This window comes from Ptiloglossa arizonensis, chromosome 8 (assembly GCF_051014685.1).
Source record: "Ptiloglossa arizonensis isolate GNS036 chromosome 8, iyPtiAriz1_principal, whole genome shotgun sequence".
Lineage (NCBI taxonomy): Eukaryota > Metazoa > Arthropoda > Insecta > Hymenoptera > Colletidae > Ptiloglossa > Ptiloglossa arizonensis.
The window spans coordinates 21,154,334-21,180,016 of NC_135055.1; the positions used below are offsets into that span (position 1 = coordinate 21,154,334).

Consider the following 25,683-nt stretch of genomic DNA (forward strand, 5'->3'; position numbering starts at 1 on the left):
CCGGTCGTTGTTAAATTCGTTTGTAATTTTTGTTGGACAACGATGGTGCATATGTGTTCGTACACAATGAACGGAGGCTGGTTGCAAATGTATCAGCGGTAGATTATCGGTGTCGCGATAGTGTCTATCACGCGCGTATCGCTATCGTCCACGTGCGGCACGTGTCGTCCAGCGTGTTTACCTTCGTGTTGCTTCGTCGATGTTTGCACCGAAAACCGATGCACGAATCGCTACGAAACGATTGGAAATCGGTCTTCGTTCGACGAAGCTCGACATCGTCCAGTTCCGTTCAAAATCCGGATTCGTTCGCGTTTGGGAGGAAGAAAGTTACCAAGCTTCCGTGTCGAGAAATTAACCGAAACGTTGGTGAATTTTTTTGTACCGGAGTACAGGTTCCTTTAGAAATCGAGCTTCTTTTCTTCCGGAACGGACAAAAAATTTCAATCGTCCGTGTTAAGAATTTGTACGAAGCTTTCGCGAATCTTTTACCGAGGAAATTGCATTACCAAAGAAGTATCGCGAAAGAAGTACTGGTTCCTTTCGCGCGTCGATGGACCAACTTCCTTTAGAAATCCAGCCTCTTTTCTTCCGGAACGGAACAAAATTTCAATCGTCGGTGTTAAGAAATTCTACAAAGCTCTCGTGAATTTTTTACGAAGGAAATTGCATTACGAAACAAGTATCGCGAAAGAAGAGGTTCTTTTCGCGTATCGACGAACCGATCTCCTTTAAAGATCGAACTTATTCTTCTGAAAGAAAAAAAAAAAAAAAAATTTCAATAGTCAGTGGTGAGGTATTGTACGAATCATTGGTGAATTTTTTCCACGGAACGGAATATTATAAAAGACAAACGCAAGCTTCTTTCCGAGTACACTTTGCCTTGAAAAATATCAATTCGTAGCCGATATTACCATAGCTTTGAATACTGTTCGCGAACAGTAGCTCGTTCCTTCTACGCAAAGTTTTTACCATATTCTATTTATAATCTGTCGCGTTAATCTTCAATGTATCGATCTTGAAGTGTTTCGTATTCCTCTTAGAATTTCTATACATTTGCCTTGTAGATGTATACACCAATGACCGATATCACGACCGAGAGAAGAATCAAGAATAATTATTCCGATTTCGATTCTAAATATCTACTTCGATGTTCTCGTTATTTTCGAGAAGAGACCATTACAGAATACTCTCTCAGAAATTACATAACAAACGTCTGTAACGTGTACGAAACTGTCTGTCCTGCTCTGAATTTGTTCACGAAAAAAAAAAGAAGAAAGAATCACGTCACGTAATAAAAGATTACCAGTCTTCGTTTCTCGAGACTCGCAAGTTTAGGGGCTTCGAATCTCGTTCGTGGAACAACGATTCGCTCGTACCTCGTTGTTGACTTACAATAATTGACATTATTGGAAAATAATGTTAAATTCCGAGGCGAATTGAAATTCGCGAGTCGATTCGCGACGCGAGTCATCGTTGTCGTCCCCGGCGATAAGAACGACGCACGAAAACCGACAAGCGGTGGAAAATTTCCGCGAAATGCGGCTCGTTGAAATTGCAACTGCATCGTTGCACTAATGAAATTCGTTCGCGCGAGTGAACGCGACGCGCATTCGTTCGCGCGATGCTCATTGCCGCGGGCTTTCGACCGGCTGGTCGAGCTCGCTGAAAAAAGATCGGGCCTTGTTTGACGATTACACGCGCGAACGGAATCATACGCGTTAATTCGCGGCGGTAATCTATCAATAACAACGATAACGAGTAAAGAGGTCGAGAAACTTTCCACTAGGAACGTTAGTTGAGCAGATAGATCCGCACGGTTGTAAAAAGTTGGATAAGTATCGCGGACGCCCTCGTCTTTGCAATCTTGGACGCTGCTCGCGACGAGAAACGCTCGACAACGAAACACAATTGTTAATATTATCAAGCTCGTAATAGGAGAAATGGTGAGAAACTTCGGGTTGAGATTGACACGAGTGAAAGTATCATTTGAAAGAAAATGGCGGGGTTGGGTCAACCACGAAACGAAGTTGGTAATGTTGTCGAAGTCACGATGCGAAAAATGTAAAAAGCTTTGGATTTAGATTGGCACGAATGAAAGTATAATTTAAAGAAATGGTAGAGTGGGTTAACCGTGAAATAAAGTTGCTAATGTTATCAAAGCTACGATACGAAAAATGTAAAAATTTTCGGCTTGAAATTGGCACGAATGAAAGCATAATTTAAAGAAATGGTAGAGCGGATTAACCGTGAAATAAAGTTGCTAATATTGTTAAAGTCGCATTGCGAAAAATGTAAAAAGCTTCGAATTGAGATTGGCACGAGTAAAAGTATAATTAAAAATAAATAGTATAGTGAATTAGATAACGAAACTCAGTTGCTAATATTATCTAAGCCACGATACGAAAATTGTAAAAACCTCCGGCTTGAGATTGGCACGAGTAAAAGTATAATTAAAAAAAAATAGTAGAGTGGGTCAACCATGAAACAAAATTGTTAATATTATCTAAGCCACGATACGAAAATTGTAAAAACTTTCGGCTTGAGATTGGCACGAGTAAAAGTATAATTAAAAAAAAATAGTAGAGTGGGTCAACCATGAAACAAAATTGCTAATATTATCAAAGCTAAGATACGAAAAATATAGAAACCTTCAAACCTTCGAATTGAGATTGACACGAGTAAAAGTATAATTTAAAAAAAATAGTAGCGTGGGTCGACAACGAAACAAAGTTGCTAATACTGTTAAACCCATAATGCAAAAAAATGTAAAAACCTTCGGTTTGAGATTGTCACGAATAAAGGTACAATGAAAAGAAAAAATATCGTGGTTTAAAAAATAGTATAAATCGATGATGTTTTACTCTTTTTATTTAATACTTTTCATCGAACGAGCGGATACAGTGACTGCCTTGGTGAACACCATGTGAGCGTTAAAGTCTCCGGAGTAAATCGAGGAAAGGGTTTGTAACAGCATTTTTTAAGTAAGTAACAGCATGTTTTATACTCTTCTAGGTATATTGGTCTTCGAGGAGTTTATAACACAACGAAGTGACGAAAATCGTAACAATTGTAGAGAAATAAAACGAGTTAAATAAAAAGAGAAATAATGGTAGGTAACTAGGGTCGGAGAACGTTCAATGATAAAAGTAACGTTTAATAATTGTACTCCAATTGCATCGAGTAGTGTTTAAACAACGAACTTGAATCTATGATACGAGAGAAAATTCCATGGAGCAATAATCCGAAATATTGGAGTAAATTTTATCCGCGAGAGATTTTAATTTTCAGGACACTTCGATTGAAATTTTCAAGGTGGTCAAATGTAATTCATTCTATAAACTTCATCTGGGTGTAACGATAGAATCGAAACGATACAATTTAATTACACTTGTCCGAATATTATTTGAAATTTCGTTCGAAGCTTCGATTCGACTCGTGTCTGACCACGAACGCGTGAACTTCTACTCGTGGATATTCACGTGTCCCTGTCACTGGTCTCGATTGGTAAACTTCGTGAATCTGTGTACAATCTATATTTCTCGATTATCGAGGACAGGTTCAACTCGTAAAATATTGATTTATTTTTCGGTATAAAAAATTGTAAAGAATTTTCGACATCGATTTTAAATTTCCGTTCAATCGATAGTGTTTGTGGAATTTTCGTGTACACGCAATTAGCTCCGCGAGCAATTGACACAGCAGAGAGGTGGTTCGTTGATTAAATAATGGTAACGCGAGACCGATCGCTGTACCGAATTCACCGATGTTTCGGTCGACGTTGCGTGAATAACGATCGAGCAACAACAACGACGAGGACAGAAACGAGAGATCGGCACGGCCGTGTGTCGTTCGAGAAAAACACGCGTCTAAATCGCACTAGTCTCGTTTGTCAGTCACGATGCCAATGTCAGGCGATTATTATACACGAGGTCGCCCTCCTTTGCATGAAACTATCAATAGACGTACGAGTGACTCGCAGCCACGGCGTTGTTTCGTGCTGATCGCCAACCCGTGTTCATCGATACACCGATCATCGAAACGATCTTTTCTCTTTGAAAATTTCCAGAAATCCCCCGAAAATTAAAAAAAAAATACAATCATTCGTTGATAAAAGAGACGAATAATTTCACCGAACGGATGAAAATGTTCAATTCGCGTAATCGTTCGTAGACACGATTTATCTCGTTACATCCAACGTGACACAGTTATTTACGAATAATAATAACTTCGTTGCTCGTATAACGTCACCGATTATAAAAATCTATACTTCTCCATCTAATAATAGATAGAAGGAAATATTTCTTATTCCATCCAACGTAATACCAGATCGTTCGATACGTTTCCTCGTTTTTTCCATTGTAAAAGAAATACCACGACACTTGAACTTTGAACAACTGTAAATGTACGAACGTCTCGAGAGATCTACGCGAAACTTTGCACACGTTCGTCGAACACTAATATCATCTTTCGAAGAATAAAACGACGAATCTAACTCGGTTTCTGATCGGACAACATTCATCCAACAATCCACCGTATCGAATCTCCGCTATATCCTACGATTTTTCAACCTACAAAATCAGAAAAAATGTTCCAACCGATTGTAACATTTTCACCGAAATGCAATCCTTCCTTTCAAAATCATTGATGCAATTTCATCGAAGCAACAGCTCTTCAGTTTCTTAAAGAACGACGAAACTAATCGAGCAAACTGTGCGCGGATTATTTTTTGTAACGCTAATTTTCCAACGAAAAATACTCCGAGGAACAATCCTTGAATATTATCGTTTCTATGGTAATTGAAGGAAATTTCTACCGTTGTTACGAAGTAAACGATGCTTTCGTTTAAAATTTATACGAGATTAATTCCGTGGACGAGGTTCCCGGTGATTCTAACGGCGAGTCTTGCTTCGATTTCGTTATAAAATTCGCCGAGTTCGTGGAAACGGAATTTCGTCAGCGAGAACGCGATGAAATTTACGCGTAGGCACGTGACCAGCGTGAAATCAATCACGTTCGCTCGCGCGGCGTATTTGTAAATGATAGCCGCGAGTCGAAGAGTGCACGCGCGTACGGTGGGCCGGTTTTATCGCGCGAGCACGTAATTGGCCGTTGGTTTGGTCACGAATCGGGCACGTTCACGGGGTGAGCAAACTTTTCGATCGATACTCGTCGATGAACCAGATCCCGTGCATCGAATGGCCGAGCTACGTTCACGGCGTTCACGAGAGATGCAAATATCTCGACGCGAGTCCCCATTGTTTCATTGAACCACGATTTGGTTCGTCGATCGAGTTCTCGATCGTCCAAGACCTTTGCGATCCTCCAAGTTTACTTAGAGCCTCGTTGAACTTCCGTTTACGGGGATCTTTTTTATTGAAAGACGTTTAACGATACGAGAGTTTACAAAGCGTGAATTGCACGCGAGACGAAAGTTGGAGATTTCGTAAACACGAGTACTTTGCGGACTTATTCGCGGGCACGTCGATAAATATACAACGCGCGAACTTGTTACTTGTCGAGCGTGTAACTTTCCCAAAGGAAAATCACTGTAATTTTTTTTTTTTTTTTTTTTTAAACAAAAACATCGCTATTTTTAACCAGATAAGCGATATTGTTTCAGATCGATACAAAGACCTTTTATATCTGGCACGATGGTAGATAGCTGTATACACATTTTTGCATCCTCGTTCGATCCGTTGCGATGTTTCCTCCCGATGAGAGGTGAGAAACGGACAATTCGTTTCACGAAAGTTTAAAATATTGCAACCGGTCGATGAACGATGTTAAACATCGATTCGAAATATACGTTTTCCAATCGGGATTTTCCTTTTCTCGAAACGCTTCCCCAAGCAGCGATCAAGATCACGTTCGAGACTATTATCAATCGTTTCGTTCCCTCGAAGTTTCAAAATTGTTCCAAGTGTCCAGATCGAAGTTTCGAAAATTTTAATCGCCCAAAATCTCTCAGAAATGACTTCACAGTTCCATTCATCTACAAAACAGTGTCGTCTCTTCGGGTTATCGTGCTCTCCCGACACCAATGCTCGAAAATCTATTAAAATTTCACAAAGAAGTGGGAAGATTGTTATCGAGAGAGCACGATTGATCGTAACTTGACGAATCGTTTCGAAAGAAGGGAAATCCCGCTGAAAAAACCACTTGGAAAATTTCGAATCGATACGTTACGTCGTTTACCGTTCAACGATAATATTTTGATCATTCTCGAAGATTGCAATTCTGAAACTCTCCTCCAGGAATGTTTCCTCCTCGAAACCTCGTGCCGATAGAACACAACGATCGCGAATTATGCAAGTGTTTCACCTATACAACAGTACCGATCGTTGGACGTTCACTGTCCGGAAGATAAAGCTTGCTCGAAATCTCGATGAAATACGGTTCGAGTGGTGCCGAAATCCGATCTCTAATTTTATGCAACCCGATAACAACGTATTGTTTCACGTAATACGATAACGAAACGATAATAACAATTACGCTCGCGGTTCCAAGAAACGGTGTCGATCGTTGCTCGAAATAGTACTCTGTCGTGCATTCAGTGTTAAGATCTTCGTGTTTCCCTCTCGATGATGGTGTTTACGATCGGAACGTGCCGGTAATGTATACACCGTGATCGTTTACACACCGTGAACGGTTTACCTCGTTCGTGGCGCCTACGCTCTACGATCGACACGTCTCTACTGCGTTTCTATTTTTCACGGTCATCTATTTCTGCTTCCCTGCTAGCTGCCAGACGCTAGAAATTCCCTCGCAATTTTTCCAACGCGTTCACCAACGTATCGCGAAATTCAGGACACCGACTTGGTCCCTTCTTCGTTGCAACGACCACGCGGTTGCAATTCTTTTCAAATATGTTCCGTGAAAATTGAACACTTGGTTCGAGCACCACATCGGTTCGGTACATCTACGTACTCCCCGTGAAAATTGATCGAGCACCGATTCTCCGACACACGAATCCTCTTTTGTGCGACAGCTCCAATCGCGGTACCATTTTTCTTCTAAATTCCTGCGAGTGCAATCGGCCCCCTTAAGCAACGCGGTTCTGCCGCGTCTCCGTTTCTCACGGTCTCTCTCTAATCGTTCTATTTCAGTCTCTAAACCGGGCTGCGCTTCCACGCACAATTACCCCGCGCGTTTTCAACGGAATTTACGATTTTATTCCGCGCCCCGATCGTTCTAATTCCGCTTTAAACGAACAGTCGTTGCATCCCGGTTGAGTTTCCATCTCGAAAGAAGGAGAGGGGAATTTTCGATGGATCGGATAGAATCGTGTAGAAAAGTGAACCAAAGATGGTGATAGAAATGATACGTTGCAAAAGTCTCAACGGACCGTCGTAAAATTCTCGCTACGGTGAAATCTATTAACTCGTTTGAACGTTTCGTAAGTTCACTATTCGATGTTCTTCGAAAGTAAAAGATCGCAGTTTTTTTTATCGTCATTTTTCCGCTTTTCTATTCTCTTCTCTGTAACGAGGATGTTTTCAACGAAAGAGGTTCTCCTTCGTTTTCAACGTTCCCTAAATTCCGCGTCGTTCGACGAAACCGTCGCAGCCTCGTCACGTTTCTCTACTTTATTCGCTTTCGTAACACGCCATGCAACACATCCTCCTCGTGGTATCTCCGCTCTGGCAGATCGCGCTGAAATGGAGAACAGCGGGGCGGAATTGGACGCGGTGGCGCGTCAACGGTCTACTTTGTTCAACCTCCGTACGGTTCCTCTGATTCGGTTTTATCCGACGAACAATCACGCTACACCCACGTTTCCTTTTGTTATCTACTTTTGCAATAACGCCGCGACTCGTCCGCCACCCGACCGACAACATCGATACACGCGATGCGACATGTGACAGAGAAGATCGACGATGGAAACTTTCGTGAAAAAAATTCAGTCGAGTACAGTTGGGATCTTGAAAGATGACACTTGGACCAAGGGGAGAGTGCAGCGTACTTGGAACTTGCGAGTGCTTAGGACACTTGCAACTCGAACGTGTTGCATCGATGTACGCGGTGTGACGAGTGAAAAGGAACGTCAACGATCGAGAGTATTGTTTGGAGAAATGTTACATCCGAGTACAGGTGGAAGCTGGAAAAATGACACTTGGAGAACGTGGGAAACGTAGAGAAATTTTTGCACAGGATGTTATCGATATATGCAGTGTGGCGAGTGAAAAGGAACATCAACGATCGAGAGTATTGTTTGGAGAAATGTTACATCCGAGTACAGGTGGAAGCTGGAAAAATGACACTTGGAGAACGTGGGAAACGTAGAGAAATTTTTGCACAGGACATTATCGATATATGCAGTGTGACGAGTGAAGAAGAACGTCGACAGAGAGCACGGTTTCGAGAAATAATATAACCGAGTACAGGTGGAAGCTGGAAAGATGACACTTGGAGAACGTGGGAAACGTAGAGAAATTTTTGCACAGGATATTATCGATATATGCAGTGTGACGAGTGAAGAAGAACGTCGATAGAGAGCACGATTTCAAGAAATAATACATCCGAGTATAGGTGGAAGCTGGAAAGATGACACTTGGAGAACGTGGGAAACGTAGAGAAATTTTTGCACAGGATGTTATCGATATATATATATATAGTGTGACAAGTGAAGAAGAACGTCGATACAGAGTACGGTTTCGAAAAATAACACATCCGAGTACAGGTGGAAGCTGGAAAGATGACATCTGGACTAAAAGGAACGTAGACAGAATAGAGAAATTTTTGCGCAACAGACCATCGATATACGCGACGCGACGAGTGACAAGGAACGTCGACAGAGAGTAGAATTTCGACAGAAGATATACCCGAGTACAGGTGGAAGCTGGAGAAACGACTGCCGGACTAAAGGAAACGCGGAATCGCGCGAATATGAACAGTATCGATTAATTTTTTCACGAATCTCCGAAGACTGAGCGAAAAGATCGCTGTATAGAATTGTGTCTTCACCCTCGTTACGCCTCGATTCGAGATCGAACCGTTCCCTCGTTATAAATGCTCGCGTATATTTTTATCCACAGAGGTCACGTATCGTATCTACGATTATTCGTTACACTGTACTTGTTCGCTGTTCGTTCTCGTCTTACGGTGTGTATAAACGCTCGGTACGTGTTCCAGGGAGGATCGTGTTGTCGAAAATAAAGAGTATAAAGATCGGAGCGGTTAGAAAAACAAACGCGTACGAACGGATCGCGGATCGATTCGGATCCCACATCCGCTTCTGGCGCGCGCGTCGCGATTGCGAACTCGCCGATAGAGCGCCAACGGGAGCGGTGGAGGTGGAAACGGAGCGATCTAATATCGTTTTAGGGCGAAGAGGATAATGCGCGCGCAGCCCCCCCGCTTTCTTCCCGACAATCGGCAAGCTCTATATATGACGTCACCGGAGTAGGTCGCGGCACTCAGCTGACGGCTGCATTCAGAAGTCGAGGAACCGTGACTTACGATTACCACGAGTTCAGGTACGATCTCGCTGACTACGCTCTTCCGTCAGGCAATCTGCGCGCGCATGGGCGTTTCACTCGTGACGAAACACTTTCGCGGGCTGCATTTTGCGCGCGTCTACGCGCTCATCGTTCGGCACTCGTTTCTTTCGTTCTCGCGTTTATTTATTTATTTATCTATCTCTCTTTCTTTATCCATCTATCTATCCATTTTTTTCGCGCGATTCGTTCGTTTCTTCGAATTCTCCGCGACGCGCGCGTTTCCATCCGAACTTTTCGCCGAATAATGTACAGTTGACTTTTGTAAAAATTACATCTTCGTAACCGAGAGATCGATTCGTTTGGATCGTCTCGCGTCGTATAGGTTAGAGTCAATTGTTACGCGAACGATATACACAGTCGGTTACTATTAATATACCATCTTCGAAAAAGTGAACCGATTTCTTTGCGTTACGTCGCGGTGAGTTTTTAAAGTATAGGTTGCGTTTAATTTTCATGATTTTTTTTTCATGAAAATTACATCGTCGAAACGGTCGATCGATTCGTTTCGAATTATTTGTCTCGTCGAGCGATAATAGTGCGGGTTCAGTCTGATTTCTTTGTATCACGTACTATCGCTTCGTTACAGTATACGTACGCGAACAATGTACGACTAATTTCCATGAAAATTATATCATCGAAACGGTGGATCGATTTATTCGTAATATCGGTTACTATCGAGTTATTCTAGCGTATGTCGACGTTAATAAATAGTGGATCCGTTTGTTTATATTACGCCGTATCGAGTTGTTACAGACCAGACGTAATAACAATATAAATAAACCGATGCCGATAGTGCGAACAACCGAGCGATAGGTTGTTTTTCCTAAAAGACGATTTATCTCGCGGCATGGGAACTATGGGCGAAAGAGCGTATGGAAGTACTACTTCCACGTAGTAATCACGTGCACTTATCAGCCGCTGGAAAATTACTTATCCTATGGGGAATGGCCGATATCCAGCTTTCCAACGGAAAGATTATCAATCACGGTTTATTCACTTCCGATAAATTCGTTGCGTATTCGTTAATCGTTCCACATTATTAAAAAAAAGAAATTGAAATCGTAATTATCCCCGTACAAATTATTTCCAAACACAGCTGTCTGGTCCTTGAAGAAATTGTCGGTAATTACGTCGCGCGTTAATACGTAAATACATTCGAAAGTTTCACGAATAATCGAGCCTCGCTTTAAATGCTAACGAATACGTTATTTTTATCGTCGAAGAACACCGATCGTTAACGATTCTCGTTAATCGTAGACGAGCAAGTAAACTCGCGGAAGCAAAGACGTGGAAATCGAAATTTCGCAGACTTCGAGCGTTACGTTTCGAGTCGACGAGTTTTGAGAAGTTCGACAACTCGAAGGATCTCTTACAAATGTTAATTAGACTTTTCGATAGCAGTTGATCGAAAGTTTGCAAATTTTCGAGTACCACGTTCCGAGTTCACGCGTCTCGGAAAGCACGACAGTTTGGAAAGTGGAAAGATTTTGAAAAAAATATTTTCGAGAACTCGATCAATGATCGAATCGATTTTTACAGACGTCATCGCTCGTCATGGCCGAGTCCCTGGAACAGATGCCTAAATCGCAGACGATCAGGCTTCGAGAACGCTACATTGGGTAAGTGTACGATCGATCGCGTCTCCTATTTGTCGTTATTCGCTATTATCGCGAGGAACGATACGTACCAACTCGATCAATAAGTGACGTAAACGCGGATGCAAACGGTTAATATACGAATGGAATAATCGTGTTTGCAGGCAGGCGTGCAAATTGTTCTACAAGTCGAATCCATTGAAGATCGTCCGAGCCGAGGGACAATACATGTACGATGAAAAAGGCAATCGCTATTTGGATTGCATCAACAATGTTGCCCACGGTATGGAACAAGTGTCGATTGTCCGTGTCGTTTTCCTTTACACGTTTCTCCGTTTAATTCGATCGTTTCTGGAGTCGAGTTTCAATTTACTCTCGCGGCGAAAGTGTCCACCGATAGTAGTATTCTTTTATAGTAACATCCTGGTGTATAACATTTTCATCGAGTCTCTTTCAAATTCTTTCTACCCTCGGTCCTAATAGATAGTCGTAGAAGGAGTATTTTTTTTCACGGTTCTTTGTAAACAATATTCCAATCTTCGTTGCTTTTGAACTCGTTAAATACTTATTTACTTACTAAATACTTATTGCAATATCGAAAGGATATTGTTTCACAGTTACGCCTTTGTAATATTGCTCTGGAATCTATTTTTCAAATTACGATCGAATGAAACGGAAAAGAATCGAGGGAACGAAAAGACGTTGAAACATCGTTGGTACAAGATGTTTTACAATTATTCGATGAATTCACTTACAGTCGGCCATTGTCATCCGTCGGTGGTGCGCGCGGGCCAGGAACAAATGGCGCTGGTCTCCACCAACAATCGTTTCCTCCACGACGATTTGGTGATCTGCGCGAGCCGTCTGACCTCGCTCCTTCCGGAACCACTTTCCGTGTGCTTCCTGGTGAACTCTGGTAGCGAGGCCAACGATCTCGCCCTACGTCTCGCACAGACGTACACCAACAACAGGGATGTCATCACTCTCGATCAGTAAGTCATCCCACGAGAGACAGAGAGACGTGGAAAATGAAAACCAACCTCGTGCTTTGAGCTAAACGGGAGACGTAAACCACGAGACGATTTCGCTTCTCGATTTTATTACTTACAACTTTATTATTATTACGAGAAATCGAACCGTGGAAACGACACTGGAATACGCGCGAAACATTTCCGGATGATAATTATTTCCCGAGCGAAATCGTCCTCGTTGTTTCGCACATCGTCGACCACGGTCGGATCAAATTCAATCGATCGCTCGAGAGACGGTGAGTGCTCCGCGCGGAGCGATGGTGGGGGTAGTCCGGTAGGGTGGGGGCCGGTGACCTCGAGCGGCCAATTGATTCTGCTCCGACTCAGCCAGCGCTGCACTCAACAGGGCCTCGCCTGCTTTTGGCTTTTCCGTCTAAATGTATCCTCTTTCTCGTGTGCACGTGTTACATGGCTTCGTCGCAAACGAACGGGGACTATGCGATAGACAAAAAAAAAAACTAAAGAAAAAAAGTAAAAAAAAATACACGAAATTCATCCGGAAACGAGACGAATCTGAAAGATTTACCAGGGGAACACTTTGTTCATCTTTCGGCACGCGTGGAGCTTCCGGCGTACACGAGAATTCTCGGCAACGTGTGAGTCGTTAATACCGCGGGATAGCCAATGCGAAACGACTACACCCGCTAGAGTAACGGAGGTGTCAAGGCACACGAGCGAGCTCGATGGTTCAGGCTACGTGTAAACAGTTTCACCGAGACCGTGAACGCTGATCATCGTACTAATCGAATGGGTTTCTTTTTTGCCTGTTTACAGCCGTTGATTCGCCAGAAAACACGACGCTGCGGGACCAATGACGGAGCGAGAACTACGGAACGACCGGAGGCCACGAACCACGAATTTCAGGTCCGCCTAAGCGCACGCTCGCCGAACATAAAGCTATTGTCGTTTTAGGTGACACGAACGTACCACGTATGCCACACTACGAGAAGAGACGGGAGAGGAACTGAGAGAAAGAGAGAGGGAGAGAAAGAGAGAGAGAAAAAGAGAGAGAGAAAGAGAGAGAAAGGGTGAGAGTGAGATAGGAAGAGAGAGAGAGAGAAAATACGAGAAAAAACAAACAAAGTACTCTTTTATACTCTGTTAGAGAGGATTCCACCTAACCGGGGCGATTGGAGCGGATTCCACGTCATCCCCGTGGGAACAGATGAATGTTGATAATAGGAAAAAAGTGAATCGAAGAGTGTGTTGCGTACGAGGCCGAAGGGGACCACGAGAGAGCACGAGATATATATTGTAATTCGATTATTCGTGCATAAAGCGAGATTACGTTGTTAAGAGCGAGGACGAGCGTTGGCGAGACCATTGTCGCGAATCGAAATCGATCGTTTCAATCGACAATACGAACGAGTTTCGACGCGGAGAACGAATGCGGATCAATTTCCAAATATTCCGTTCGCGTAAAGTACGCGCACGCGGGAGCTTTGTTGTATTTTTCGTTCTCGAATCACGACCGGTACGAGTTGGGGTCGATCTCTCGATGTTCGTGTCGGTGTTCGAGAGATTCGCGGGGGTAAAATTGTTTCCGTGAAAAGGATTTACCTACCGCGTGGAAAGATGCGCGACAATGTTCTCCGTTGCAGCGCGGATAAGCGTTATTAATCTCGTGTTGCCATTCACGCTCGTTGCAGCTGCGCTACCCACATTTCACAGTTGCATTTTTCGCTTCGCGACGATACGGTGCTTCGCAAACGACCCGTGAACGATCATTGTTGCAACGACCGCATCGCGATCTCCATTACACGAAATTAGGTCCGTTGATAACGTAATCTTACATCTTATGCGCTCTCCTTTGCCTTGTTACCGATACGGAAGCTGACAGTGTGTAGTGTACGTGCTCGGTTGTCGAACAGTTTAATATATATATATATATATATATATATATATATATATATATATATATATATATATATATATATATGTATATAAATATATATACATATATATATATAAACATATACATACATACACATATATATATTTGTTTCCTTTTTTTTCATTTTTTTTTCTTCCATTTCTCGATCACGATCGTCGAAGAGCGAATAACATTTTCAGGGATCCTCGTTTTATCGTCGATGACGAAAGCCATTCTCGTGTAGCTTCGTGTTCGCGCAGAGGGCGACCTAGAGGAGCACTGAAAACAAAAAAAAAAAGAACAAAAAAAAGAAACAAAAGAATAAAAGACGCTTTGTAAAGTTTAACGGTGATCTTAGTGAACAAACGCGGCGACTGGGAGGAAGGTTTTCATTCATAGTTGTTCTTTCTTGTTTTAGCGCTTATCACGGCCATTTGACCTCGATGATCGATATATCGCCTTACAAGTTCAACAAACCGAACGGACCGGGCAAGAAGGATTGGGTTCACGTGGTAAGGACGCCTCAACCGTTTTCTTGTAACGAATGTGAAATCAAATACATCGATAATCTCCAAATATTGCAATCTGCAGTTCGATATTGTCAAGAGAAAGAAACGAGCCAACTGGAGGGTTTTATTTTCGAACGTCCTAAGAGGTTATCTTTGAGAATTTGTAAAAGAAAATCTGAATTTATTCAAGAATTTGTCACGCGTGTTTACCAACTATCAACGAATATCTGCAAATTTTCTACAATTACAATTAGTAGCTTTGTAGAAAATAATATACCTACTTTGCAAGAACTGTTCTCATTAGGCCTCTAAATTGATCGTATTACCAAGTTTTTTTACAATTACTAATCGATAACTTCTTAAACAACAATTGGCTGAACCTCTACGGTTCTCGAGTATCTCAACTTCGAAAGTACTAGTTTTATTAAACTCGGATTAGTCCCGTACGAACGAAAATACTTTGAACGCGCGGGACGAGTTTTAAAAATAAATGTACAACGGTCGTTGTGGTTCCAGGCGGCCTGCCCGGACGTTTACCGAGGAAAGTATCGCGAAAGCGACTATCCCGGCGAGGATCTCGGTGCGAAGTATGCGAACGACGTGAAGAACATCTGCCAGAACCTGAAGGCGCAGGGTCGCGGCGTTTGCGCGTATATCGCGGAAAGTTTAATATCTGTCGGCGGACAAATTATACCACCGCAGAATTACTTCAGAAACGTGTACAGGTACGACGATTAAAAGTGTATAAAAAAAACAAGAACAAATAACAAGAGGAACGTACAGAATGCGCGATGGAGAAGTTATAAAAATTATAAGATACTCAAGTAAAGGAAATTAATAGAATGTTCGGACACTTTCGAACGCTATGTGTTCGCAAATATTAATTTTCGTAACTTTTCGAAGACTGGAATAAAACGATCGAAATATTGACAACGTTCGGGATAATTTTACTTTGCAATAATTTATTTCAACAATTTACCGTTCCATTGTTTGTAACAAGTAAACGATCGACAGGTACGTTCGCGAGGCTGGCGGTGTATGCATCGCGGACGAAGTCCAGGTTGGTTTTGGCAGAGTTGGCAGCCATACGTGGGCCTTCCAGTTATACGGGGATGACGTCATACCGGATATCGTCACCCTGGGCAAACCCATGGGCAATGGTCATCCCGTGGCTGCTGTCGTAACGACCCCCGCCATCGCGGAAAGCTTCAAAGCCACCGGGATCGAGTACTTCAACACGGTAATTGGTCGCGAAACTCTTCGAACACGGAATATTGGGAAACTTTAACGAAACTTCGCTGGTCGAGGAACACGAAAGAAATTCAATTTCATTGGTCCCGACTCGACAACCATTCTGAACGATTTACGATAATATTCTGCCCATCGAGAGAATGCAAACAAAAATCAAAGACGTACTTCTCTCATCGAGACACCTTGCACGATCAGTACTTCATCGATGAATGAATATTTCCGAATGGAATGAAATCAACGTTTCCTTGAAACACACGTGCACGAATAACCGTGGAAGATTTGCAAAAATATTTCTATTTTGGCGTGTAAAAACGTCGTCACAGAGAAACGTCAATTTCTGGGATTCTTCAATTTTAGCGAAACGCGTGCGTTTCTCTCGAAAAGAGAATGTCAAGTGGAAATTACTTGGTACCCAGTTATGGGAACCCGTACCGTGAAAATTACTAGGTGAATTACTCACATTTCTCCTTTTGGTTTCAGTATGGCGGTAATCCTGTGTCCTGCGCGATAGCGAACGCAGTGATGGAGGTGATCGAGCGCGAGAACCTCCAGGAGAACGCCCTCAAGGTTGGATGGTACCTGTTGACCGAGCTGAAGAAGCTGATGAAACGTAGACGCATCATTGGCGATGTACGAGGCGTTGGACTCTTCGTGGGCATCGAGTTGGTGCGGGACAGACTCGAGAGGATACCGGCGACCGAAGAAGCGAACCACGTCGTGAACAGGATGAAGGACAAGAAGATTCTGATCAGCAGCGACGGACCGGACGACAACATATTGAAACTGAAACCACCGATGGTGTTCACGATCGAGAACGCGAACCATTTGGTATCCGTGCTCGACGAGGTGCTCCAAGAGGTGGACGTCGAGGAGGTGATTCGTTTTTTACGTTTACGTTCGGATCGATCGCGATCGTTAACGAACATCACCGATACGAAAATCGTAATTTCGGTTCACGCGTTTACGTACGGATCGATCGCGATCGTTAACGAACATCACCGATAGGAAAATCGTAATTTCGGTTCACGCGTTTACGTACGGATCGATCGCGATCGTTAACGAACATCACCGATAGGAAAATCGTAATTTCGGTTCACGCGTTTACGTACGGATCGATCGCGATCGTTAACGAACATCACCGATACGAAAATCGTAATATCGGTTCACGCGACTCGATCGTGCCCAGATCTTGGATTTCTCGCGGGAAAAATTTCATTTTTGAACACGCTCGGACGATACTCGATTATTCTTCCGAATCCCGATCGCAACTCGAGGAACGTGTCTCGAAGTATACTAATTGACGATCGGTTACGTAGTGGCGTGGATTTCTCGAATTGATCCGCGCGAATGGATTCTCTTTCTCCCAATGGAACACGTTCGATACGGTACCGTAACAGTGTGTCGGTACTTAGATAAACACGTGCGCCATTTTTATCGCGAGTGGGGCTCGAACGATTCGTGCCCCGAGTTACGAAAAATCGATCGAGTTGAAATCGGTGGGATTCTCGGGCGATTTCCAAGCTTCGAAATATGCAAACTTTCGCGGGTGATATTATAATTGTTCTTATTACAGGAGTACGAGCCCATGACGACCATCATCGAAGCCAGAATTTCGCAAATGGACGTCGAAACGGAGAACAACGCGTGCACCACTGGGAAGCCCCGTCTCGTTCGCGCTAATTAGCATGTAAACGAAATATATTTATAAAATAGTAGGATACCCACCCGCGCGATATATTTAAAGTATTATTAACCCGTAACGCGAATGGCTATTGACGGACGATTTGTTGCGCATGCTGGCGGAACGACGATACCTGCGAATGAGATATAAATCGATCGTGTATACACCGTAGTTAGAATTAAGATTCGTTTAATTGTTAACGAGCGAACTACGAGAATATGACAATTGTGAAATGTACAGGGCGAAGCCGGAATTCGTAACAGGACCGAGTTGGTGGCGATTCCAAGCGAAAAGTGAATGAGAAAAAAAAAATTTTTGAAAGAACATTGTTTTGTTCGTGGCTCGGGAAAATCGAGCTCAGAGTTCGCTGAAATTGTTCATCTTGTCTTCCCGCGTGGGATCACTTCTCGCTCGGTTCTGCTACCGAGTTCCGTTCCACCACCCTGTTATTTTAATAAATATTATTTTTCCGTACGCGTCTGTCCCATTATTTAATAACGAGACGCCCGCTGCAGCCGTTCACGGCGGCCGGTGGAAAGTGTAACGATTCAATCGGTTACGCGCGCGTAGAATTTTAAATATTCTTACTTTAGCGATCTCTCGGGCTCCTCGAGCGTTTCACGGAACACGTTCAACGTTCACGATCGGTCGTGTCCTCTGGACTTTTCTCCCGTTGGGTGACCCGATCCGCGATCGATAAATTACGATCGAGAAAAAAAATACTGGGGCGAGGAAACGCTGACAACGCAGAATTGTTTCTAGCGTGTTCTGGCGTGCAACGGAAGTTTAGACGTTCGTGAGATATTATCGCCTCGAACCCGTGACCCCACGTGTAGTTACGTTTTCATTGCTGGTGCTTTTACTTCGTTTACTTCGAGCGGTTTACAACATTCCGTGCGTTAAATCCGCGGATGCGCTGATAAATTTAGCCATAGTCCTCGATAACTTCGAGGTAGCCGCGAAATATATGAAATCGCGGCACCGTGGAACGAGCACGAGCTCCACGATTTAAAATATCACGAACGATCTTTAGAACATCGAGAATTCAACAAATACTGGAAATTTACCGAAAGATAATTTCGTATAAAAGTTTATTGTTTGCTTCGCTGTATTGACAATAATACGTTATCGAAGAAGCTGAGAAAAGCAAAGAACAAGAATAGTTTCAATACCTGATATAATCTGCTGGAAGTGCATTCGAATATTTGCATACGTGTGCATATGTATACATATATATATGCACATTGGTATTGCAACGAACATTTCAGGTAAAAATCCCTCACCCCATCCGATGCAGTCGAATTTTCAACGCGATGCAAACTCAATGAGCTCTTAAGAGCTCCTTGTTAAAATTTCGTAGTACACGAGGTGGTTTAATTAGGGTATCCGAAACGAATCGGGTTTATACTCGTTATTCGCTATCGAGCAACACTCGTTTTCGTGCGACACGAAGTCATCGAGTTGATACAGATTCTCGAGAAAATGGAGCTTGACCCCGTCGTTGCAGATCAGTGAACCAGATGAGAAGCACGGGGTTGATAAAGATAACGAGGTGTATCGGCAGCCGAACAAGTTCAAGGGAAATTTATCGTGATTTTAGCTGACGTTGCACGATGTTTAGTATAAATACAGCAAATCTGAAGAGATTCCGCCTCAGTTTCTGGTACTCCTTGGTTTTCAACATGTGGCTACCCCTAACGCTCTTGATACTCGGTAAGTGGACGCAAACGGTTCCAGGTCGGATTGATTCCGCTGAACGAAGCTACTCGGAACTCCCAACTGTTGCTTCCAAATCGAATCTCTTCGAATCCCACTGATAAAGCAAGAAAAGAAAAAAAAAAAAAAAAAAGAAAGAATAAGAGTAAAAATTCCCCCTTTACTTCCCGATTACCAAACGTGAACGATTGCCGTTGATAAAATTAAAAAATTCTTCCTTTAAAGTACTACTTGATTGTCGAGCGTAAACGAGTATCGTTGATCCGCAGCAGGAGCAGTTGCAGCTGACTACGAGCATGGCTGGAAGGTCGGTCACGAGTACACTTACCTCGTTAGGAGTCGTACTCTTACAGCCCTGGACACAATCTCTGAACAATACACGGGTATTCTATTGAAAGCGTTGTTGACGGTGCAAGCGAAGGACGAGAACACGTTGGTCGCGGATGTGTCCAAGTGTCAGTACGTTCACATCCACACGGATCTGCCCGATGGTTGGGACTCGGAGATCTCCGACCAAGGGCTGGAGTTTCGGCACCTGCCGCTCTCGGGCCGTCCATTCCAGATCAAGATCAAGCACGGATTGATCAGAGATCTGATCGTGGACAGAGACATCCCCACCTGGGAGCTGAACATACTGAAGAGTATCGTCAGCCAGCTTCAGGTCGACAGCCAAGGAGAGAACGCCATCAGAACCAAGGGCATGACTATGCCCAATGACGAGGAACCCTACGGCATGTTCCACGCGATGGAGGACTCTGTCGGTGGCAAGTGCGAGGTACTCTACGACATCACACCCCTGCCGGAGCACATGGTTTACCTCCACCCCGAGTTGGTCCCCAAACCGGAGCTTAAAGGCGAGGGGATGTTCATCGACATCATGAAAACGAAGAACTTCACCAGGTGCGACCAGAGGGTGGACTACCACTTCGGTATCACCGGAAGTACCAATTGGGAGCCTGGCTCCAACGATAACGGAAATTTCCTGTCGGTGAGTAACCGAGTCGCGATAGGATTCTTTCGATCGCGAGCTAGCCTCTTATCCAAATTTCTCGTAGAAATCCTCCAACACCAGAACCATCCTCTCCGGGAATCTGAAAAGTTTCGTCATCCAATCGTCGGTGACCACGAGCAAGATGCACGTCAGTCCCCGATTTTACGACCATCAAAACGGTATCGTGGTAAGCATGATGAATCTGACCTTGGCCAACAAGAACCGAATAAAGAGCGAGCTGCCAACGCCACGGAATCCCGAGTCTACCGGCAACCTGGTCTACGTTTACAACAATCCGTTCTCGGACAGCGAGGACCGTAGAACCGGCAAACGAGAAGAGAGCCTCAACTCCAATCAGCTACACATCTCCGACAGTATGAACGCCGTGAGCTCCAGCGAGGAGAAGGACAAGCAGAGGATCAAGATCCGCGGCAGTGAGTCCAGCGCGTCGAGCAGTTCGATTTCCAGCAGCGAGGAGAACCAATTTTGGCAACCGAAGCCCACGATGGAGGAGGCACCGCAATTCTCCTTGTTGCCCAACTTCGTCGGGTACAAGGGCAAATTCATCGGCAAGTCCGATCAGATAAACCTGGTGGACACCACCAAGACACTGGTCGTGGAAATTGCCCAAGCGATCGACGATTCTGGCAACGGCTACGCCCACGAGTACCTCGAGCAGTTCACCATTCTCAGCGAATTGATGCGCACCATGAGCAGGAAGCAGTTGATGGATGCCGAGCGCACTTTGAAAATCTCGTTGAACGAGATCAAATCGAACGACAAATCTCAGGCCGTCAAACAGAATATCTGGGCTGTGTTCAGAGACGCGGTGGCTCAAGCGGGTACGGGACCAGCCCTGTTGACCATCAAGAGCTGGATCGAGAAGGGAGACATCGATAAATCGGAGGCCGCCGACGTGATCGCGCGAATACCGAAGAACGCCCGCGCACCCACCGCCGAATACGTCAAAACCTTGTTCGTGAGTATACGACTATCGAGATGATCACGCACGTGGATCGGCGAGTGTTCCGATCGGAGTTTCAATGGTTCGAGTTTTGTTTCTTAGGAACTGGCCAGCAGCCCGAAGGTGAAGCAGGACGATACCATTGGTACCGCAACGATCCTGGCGTTCACCGAACTGGTTCGTCTCTCGCAGATAAACGGCAGGACCATCCATAATCGCTACCCGGTCCACACGTTCGGTCGTCTCACCTCTAAACACGACCAGACCGTCGTGGAGGAGTACATCCCGTATCTGGAGCGCGAATTGAAGAAAGCTATCGAGAAGAAGAACAGCCGATGGATCCAGACGTACACGGTGGCTCTGGGTAACATCGGACATTCCAAGATTCTTTCCGTCTTCGAACCCTACCTGGAGGGCAAGCAACCGGTGACCGTCTTTCAGAGGACGTTGATGGTTGCCTCGTTGAGCAAACTGGCCGCGATGAATCCGAAATTGGCCCGCTCGGTTCTCTACAAGATCTACCTGAACACCATGGAGTCTCACGAAGTGCGTTGCATGGCGGTGTACCTTCTGATGTCGACGAAACCACCGTTAAGTATGCTGCAACGTATGGCGGACTACACCAAGTACGACACCAACAAGCAGGTCAACTCGGCCGTGAAATCCAGCATCGAGAGTCTGGCGTATCTGGTCACTCCTCAATACAAGGATATTGCGAACAGGGCTCGTATCGCCATGAATCTTCTCAGCACGGCCGACTACGACTACGAATTGTCGCACAGTTTCGTCAAGGATTCGGCAATGGAAGAAGGGAACATGATGCAACGTACGATCTTCAACTACATCGGCAGCGAGGACAGCGTGATACCACATTCCATGTACTACGGATTCTTCTCCAGCTTCGGCGGCTTCAACACACCACCCGACGAGATAATAGCGATGATATCGAACGTGAACCCTCTCTTGAAAAGACTACTGAAATTTAAGGACGACGAACCGTCTGGAAAAACCAGGGCCGAGAAAATTGTCGAAGAACTGAAAATCGTACCGGAGGCACCCGTCCCGTTCGAAGGGAACCTCATGATCAACTCGAAGTTCATCTCGCATTTCATTCCATTCGACGATCCTCGCGATCTTCCTAACGGTGAGTATTTCAATTCGTAACAGAGTCACGGGCGAGTAACGACACACCGAAACCGAATACCGTTTCTTTATCTCTTTACGATGTTTCCAGCAATGGTGAAACTGTTGAGGTCCATGAAGAATCAACGTTACACTAACTTCAACATGTTGATGTCCTACGACGTGACGCTGAGCTTCCCCACGGAGACCGGTCTACCTTTCCTCTTCGACTTCCACGTGCCCATTTTGTACAAACTCACCGGACAGAATCAGGTTAAGGTGGACGACACATTGAACGTGAACGTGAACTTGAACAATCGTATACTATACGCGAGAAAGATCCAAGGAAGGATCGGTTTCGTGACACCGTTCGAGCACCAGCAATTCGTTTCCGGTGTCGACGTGAACCTCCAGGCTTACGTGCCCATCAAGGTCGATTTGGAAGTCAGCCCGATGTTAAAGACCGCGAAGGTGAACATCTGGCCGCTGAAGGGCGCGGAGAAGGCACAGTTGATACACTTCAGTGTCGTTCCCTACACCTCGATCCACAACATCCTCAGTCTACGTCCTTTGACGCAGGAGAAGGACACGCACAGAGTGGTCAAAGAGACCGTGTCCAATGTTAAATTGATACCGAAGAACATGGAACCGTTCAGATTGGACGTCGAGGCTGACGAGGCGAACAAGAACTTCTGGTCATTGGACTTCCTGGAAGATGAAAACATGTTCTCGTTCCCGTGGGGCCTGATCACGGACGAGTACTGTAAGATCGATCTGTTCCTGAACTTGAAACACGAGCTGGAGGAACCGTTAGCGTTCACCGTGTCCATGAACAGCATGAACGTTCAACCGGGCTCCGAGGACCCTGAACAATGGACTCCGTTGGCGATGGTCGTCGAGCCATCCGATAAAACTGCAAACAGCGAGAAACGTAAGAATCAATTCCTGAAGGAGGTGAGCAAAGGCATCAAGGCGGCCAAGTCGGAGGTACTGGACATCGAACTGAAATTACCGGGCGTGCTCGAAAGTAACATGGTGACCACCATCGCCTGGTCCGACAACAATTTGGACAGCAAAGAACGATCCCTCCTTTACTGGAAGTTCAACGTACCGAACAAGGATTTCAATTTCGAGATCTGCGCAGCGTCCAAAGCCACGACCACCACCGACATACTTCCGTCTTACGAACAGGCCACGAAAACGATACCCAGACAGGACTTCGACGTTGCGATCAGTTTCGGCGAGAGCTGCTCCAGCAGCAACGAGTTGAACATCAAAGGAAAGCTGCTCCAAAGCAAGAACATGAAAAACGCAATAACGAAGTTAGCCGTGATCAAGGAATGCCAAGAACAAATGAAGCACGGCAACAAGATGCTCGAAGCCTGTCAGGCAGCTGCTGCCGCCGCCCTGATATTGGACGAGATGGACATTTCCATGGACATCAAGTCCCCGGAACTCTTGGAGATCATCGACATGTTCTTTGACCGTATCGATGACTTCGACACGATGGATCTGAAAGTGGACACCGTGGCTCCGAAGAACGCCGACACGAACACCATCGACATCAACGCCAAGCTTTCGAACGATCTCGAGAAGGTCGTTCTAACCGTCTACACCCCGACCATGGACATATCCAACGACATAGATCTGGATTCGTTAGGAATGACCTACAAGGATCTTATACTTCCCAACGAGGGCTTGAGCGACAAGTTGTTGAACACGGAGATTGGACGTGAGTATACACCGTGGAGTCTGAACAACGTTCACGAACTTTCGAGCGCGATTCTTTCGTTTTCAGAGTCCTGCGTGATCGACAAGACGCGAACGTTAACCTTCGACGGCAAGGAGTACTCCACCAAGCTGGGCAAATGCTGGCACACCGTGATGACCACCTACCCGAATATCAATCCGAAGAAACCCGACGAGAAGCTTCCGATCCCGGAGGACATGACCGTGACCATCCTCGCCAGAGACACCGATGACGGAACCAGAGAGGCGAAGATTCTGCTCGGTGACGACGAGATCGTGCTACTGTCGGGTAGCTCGTGGCCCGAGGTCAAGGTGAACGGAAACCAGATCGTAGTCACCAAGGAGAGGAGTTACCAGAAGAGAGAGGACCAGGACGATGACGAGCAGGACGCCGTATTCGAAATCGTCAGGCTCGTGGACGGATCTATTGGCCTCACGTCGGACGAATACGGCATCTCCGTCGCCTACGATGGAACACGCATCCTGATCGAAGTAAGAACGCAGCTCGTTTGTCTTTCGAGCGATCGTACGGTTACCGTTTCATAGCAATTGCCCCGGTTCTTCGAACCGGTAACCGTTCCAAGGTGTTCTCCTACTTCGAAGATCACGCGATCCCCCCGTACGGTAGCTCGATAGTCTCTTTTGCTCGATAGTCTTCGATTCATCCTTAATTTGTCACCGTGTCTAATCAAACATTGACGTATCATCGACAGACATCGGGTTATGGGAAATCCGTGCGCGGTCTCTGCGGCAACAGCGACGGAGACGAGACCAACGACTTCGTCGGCCCGAAGAACTGCATCCTGAGGAAACCCGAGGAGTTCATCGCCTCTTACGCGCTGACCAAGGAGGAATGCGAGGGCGAGTCCATGAAGTTGGCCAAACGGGTAAACAAATTCGAGTGTATACACCAGGAGAAGAACCGCCAGAGAAACGTGATCAACGACGTTGAAGCCGGACGAGCGAGCATCGAGAGCAACAAGTGGGGTTACCATTCGGTTAAAAAGGACGGCAACGAACGTTGCAGCACCCACAGGACCCAGGTGATCGAAGAAGGCGACAAGATATGTTTCACGACGCGTCCGATATTCGCCTGCGCGGCGAATTGCTCCGCGAGCGAAACCGCGTCGAAGATATACCAGTTCCATTGCATGGAGAGGAGCGAGGCCGCGTACAAGATGAAGAAACGAGTCGAGAAGGGCGCAAATCCTGACCTGAGTCAGAAACCGGTCTCGATGTCGCGATCCGTCAACGTTCCTATCGCCTGCAAAGCCTAAATTATCACGTACCTGACATCGTTGACGAAACCACCCGATAGTAGCTAATAGTAACCGAAATTTCGTACGATGTGTATTCAGTATACACCATTACGCGATACGTATTAATAAAATTTTAGTATACAATTGTGTACCTCGTTCCTCCCAGATGACCTGCGTTCGACCCTTCGATCTCGTAGTTTCGACTCGGATTCGTGAAACCGAACAACCTATCGACGGTCATCGTCTCACGGGCGATGCAACGTCGACGAAGGTAAGCGTCGAGACACCCGGGACAGTTTTAACCCTCGTCTTACCTTCGTTCTGGATCTTACCTGTAGTGAGAGCAAGACATCGCTAGGCATCGATCGTTCGGTGGTGCGACGAACCCTCGAGATTCACGTCGCGTACGCGGGCTCGTGAACGGGACACTTAACGCGCAGCT

At 45.2% G+C, this 25,683-nt stretch overlaps 2 protein-coding genes across 4 annotated transcripts; both read left to right on the forward strand.

The window, feature by feature from the left end:
• Positions 1-1,584: 1,584 nt before the first annotated feature.
• On the forward strand, positions 1,585-17,914 carry LOC143150074 (alanine--glyoxylate aminotransferase 2-like). Of its 2 annotated transcripts, none has more exons than XM_076318084.1 (9): positions 1,585-2,981; positions 11,040-11,119; positions 11,260-11,378; positions 11,853-12,087; positions 14,418-14,511; positions 15,025-15,233; positions 15,523-15,748; positions 16,240-16,632; positions 17,333-17,914. In XM_076318084.1, the coding sequence occupies exons 2-9, from the start codon at positions 11,055-11,057 to the stop codon at positions 17,441-17,443; spliced, it is 1,452 nt and encodes a 483-aa protein (XP_076174199.1). In that variant the 5' UTR covers positions 1,585-2,981; positions 11,040-11,054; the 3' UTR covers positions 17,444-17,914. The 2 variants fall into 2 exon arrangements, with proteins under 2 accessions (XP_076174199.1, XP_076174198.1); XM_076318083.1 differs by lacking the exon at positions 1,585-2,981 and adding an exon at positions 9,331-9,476.
• A 1,080-nt stretch (positions 17,915-18,994) lies between these two features.
• Positions 18,995-25,385, forward strand: Vgn (vitellogenin). Of its 2 annotated transcripts, XM_076318081.1 has the most exons (7): positions 18,996-19,153; positions 19,426-20,144; positions 20,212-21,126; positions 21,214-22,255; positions 22,346-23,965; positions 24,032-24,474; positions 24,696-25,385. In XM_076318081.1, the coding sequence occupies exons 1-7, from the start codon at positions 19,054-19,056 to the stop codon at positions 25,257-25,259; spliced, it is 5,403 nt and encodes a 1,800-aa protein (XP_076174196.1). In that variant the 5' UTR covers positions 18,996-19,053; the 3' UTR covers positions 25,260-25,385. The 2 variants fall into 2 exon arrangements, with proteins under 2 accessions (XP_076174195.1, XP_076174196.1); XM_076318080.1 differs by having other exon boundaries at positions 18,995-19,153; positions 22,346-24,474.
• Positions 25,386-25,683: the final 298 nt, after the last annotated feature.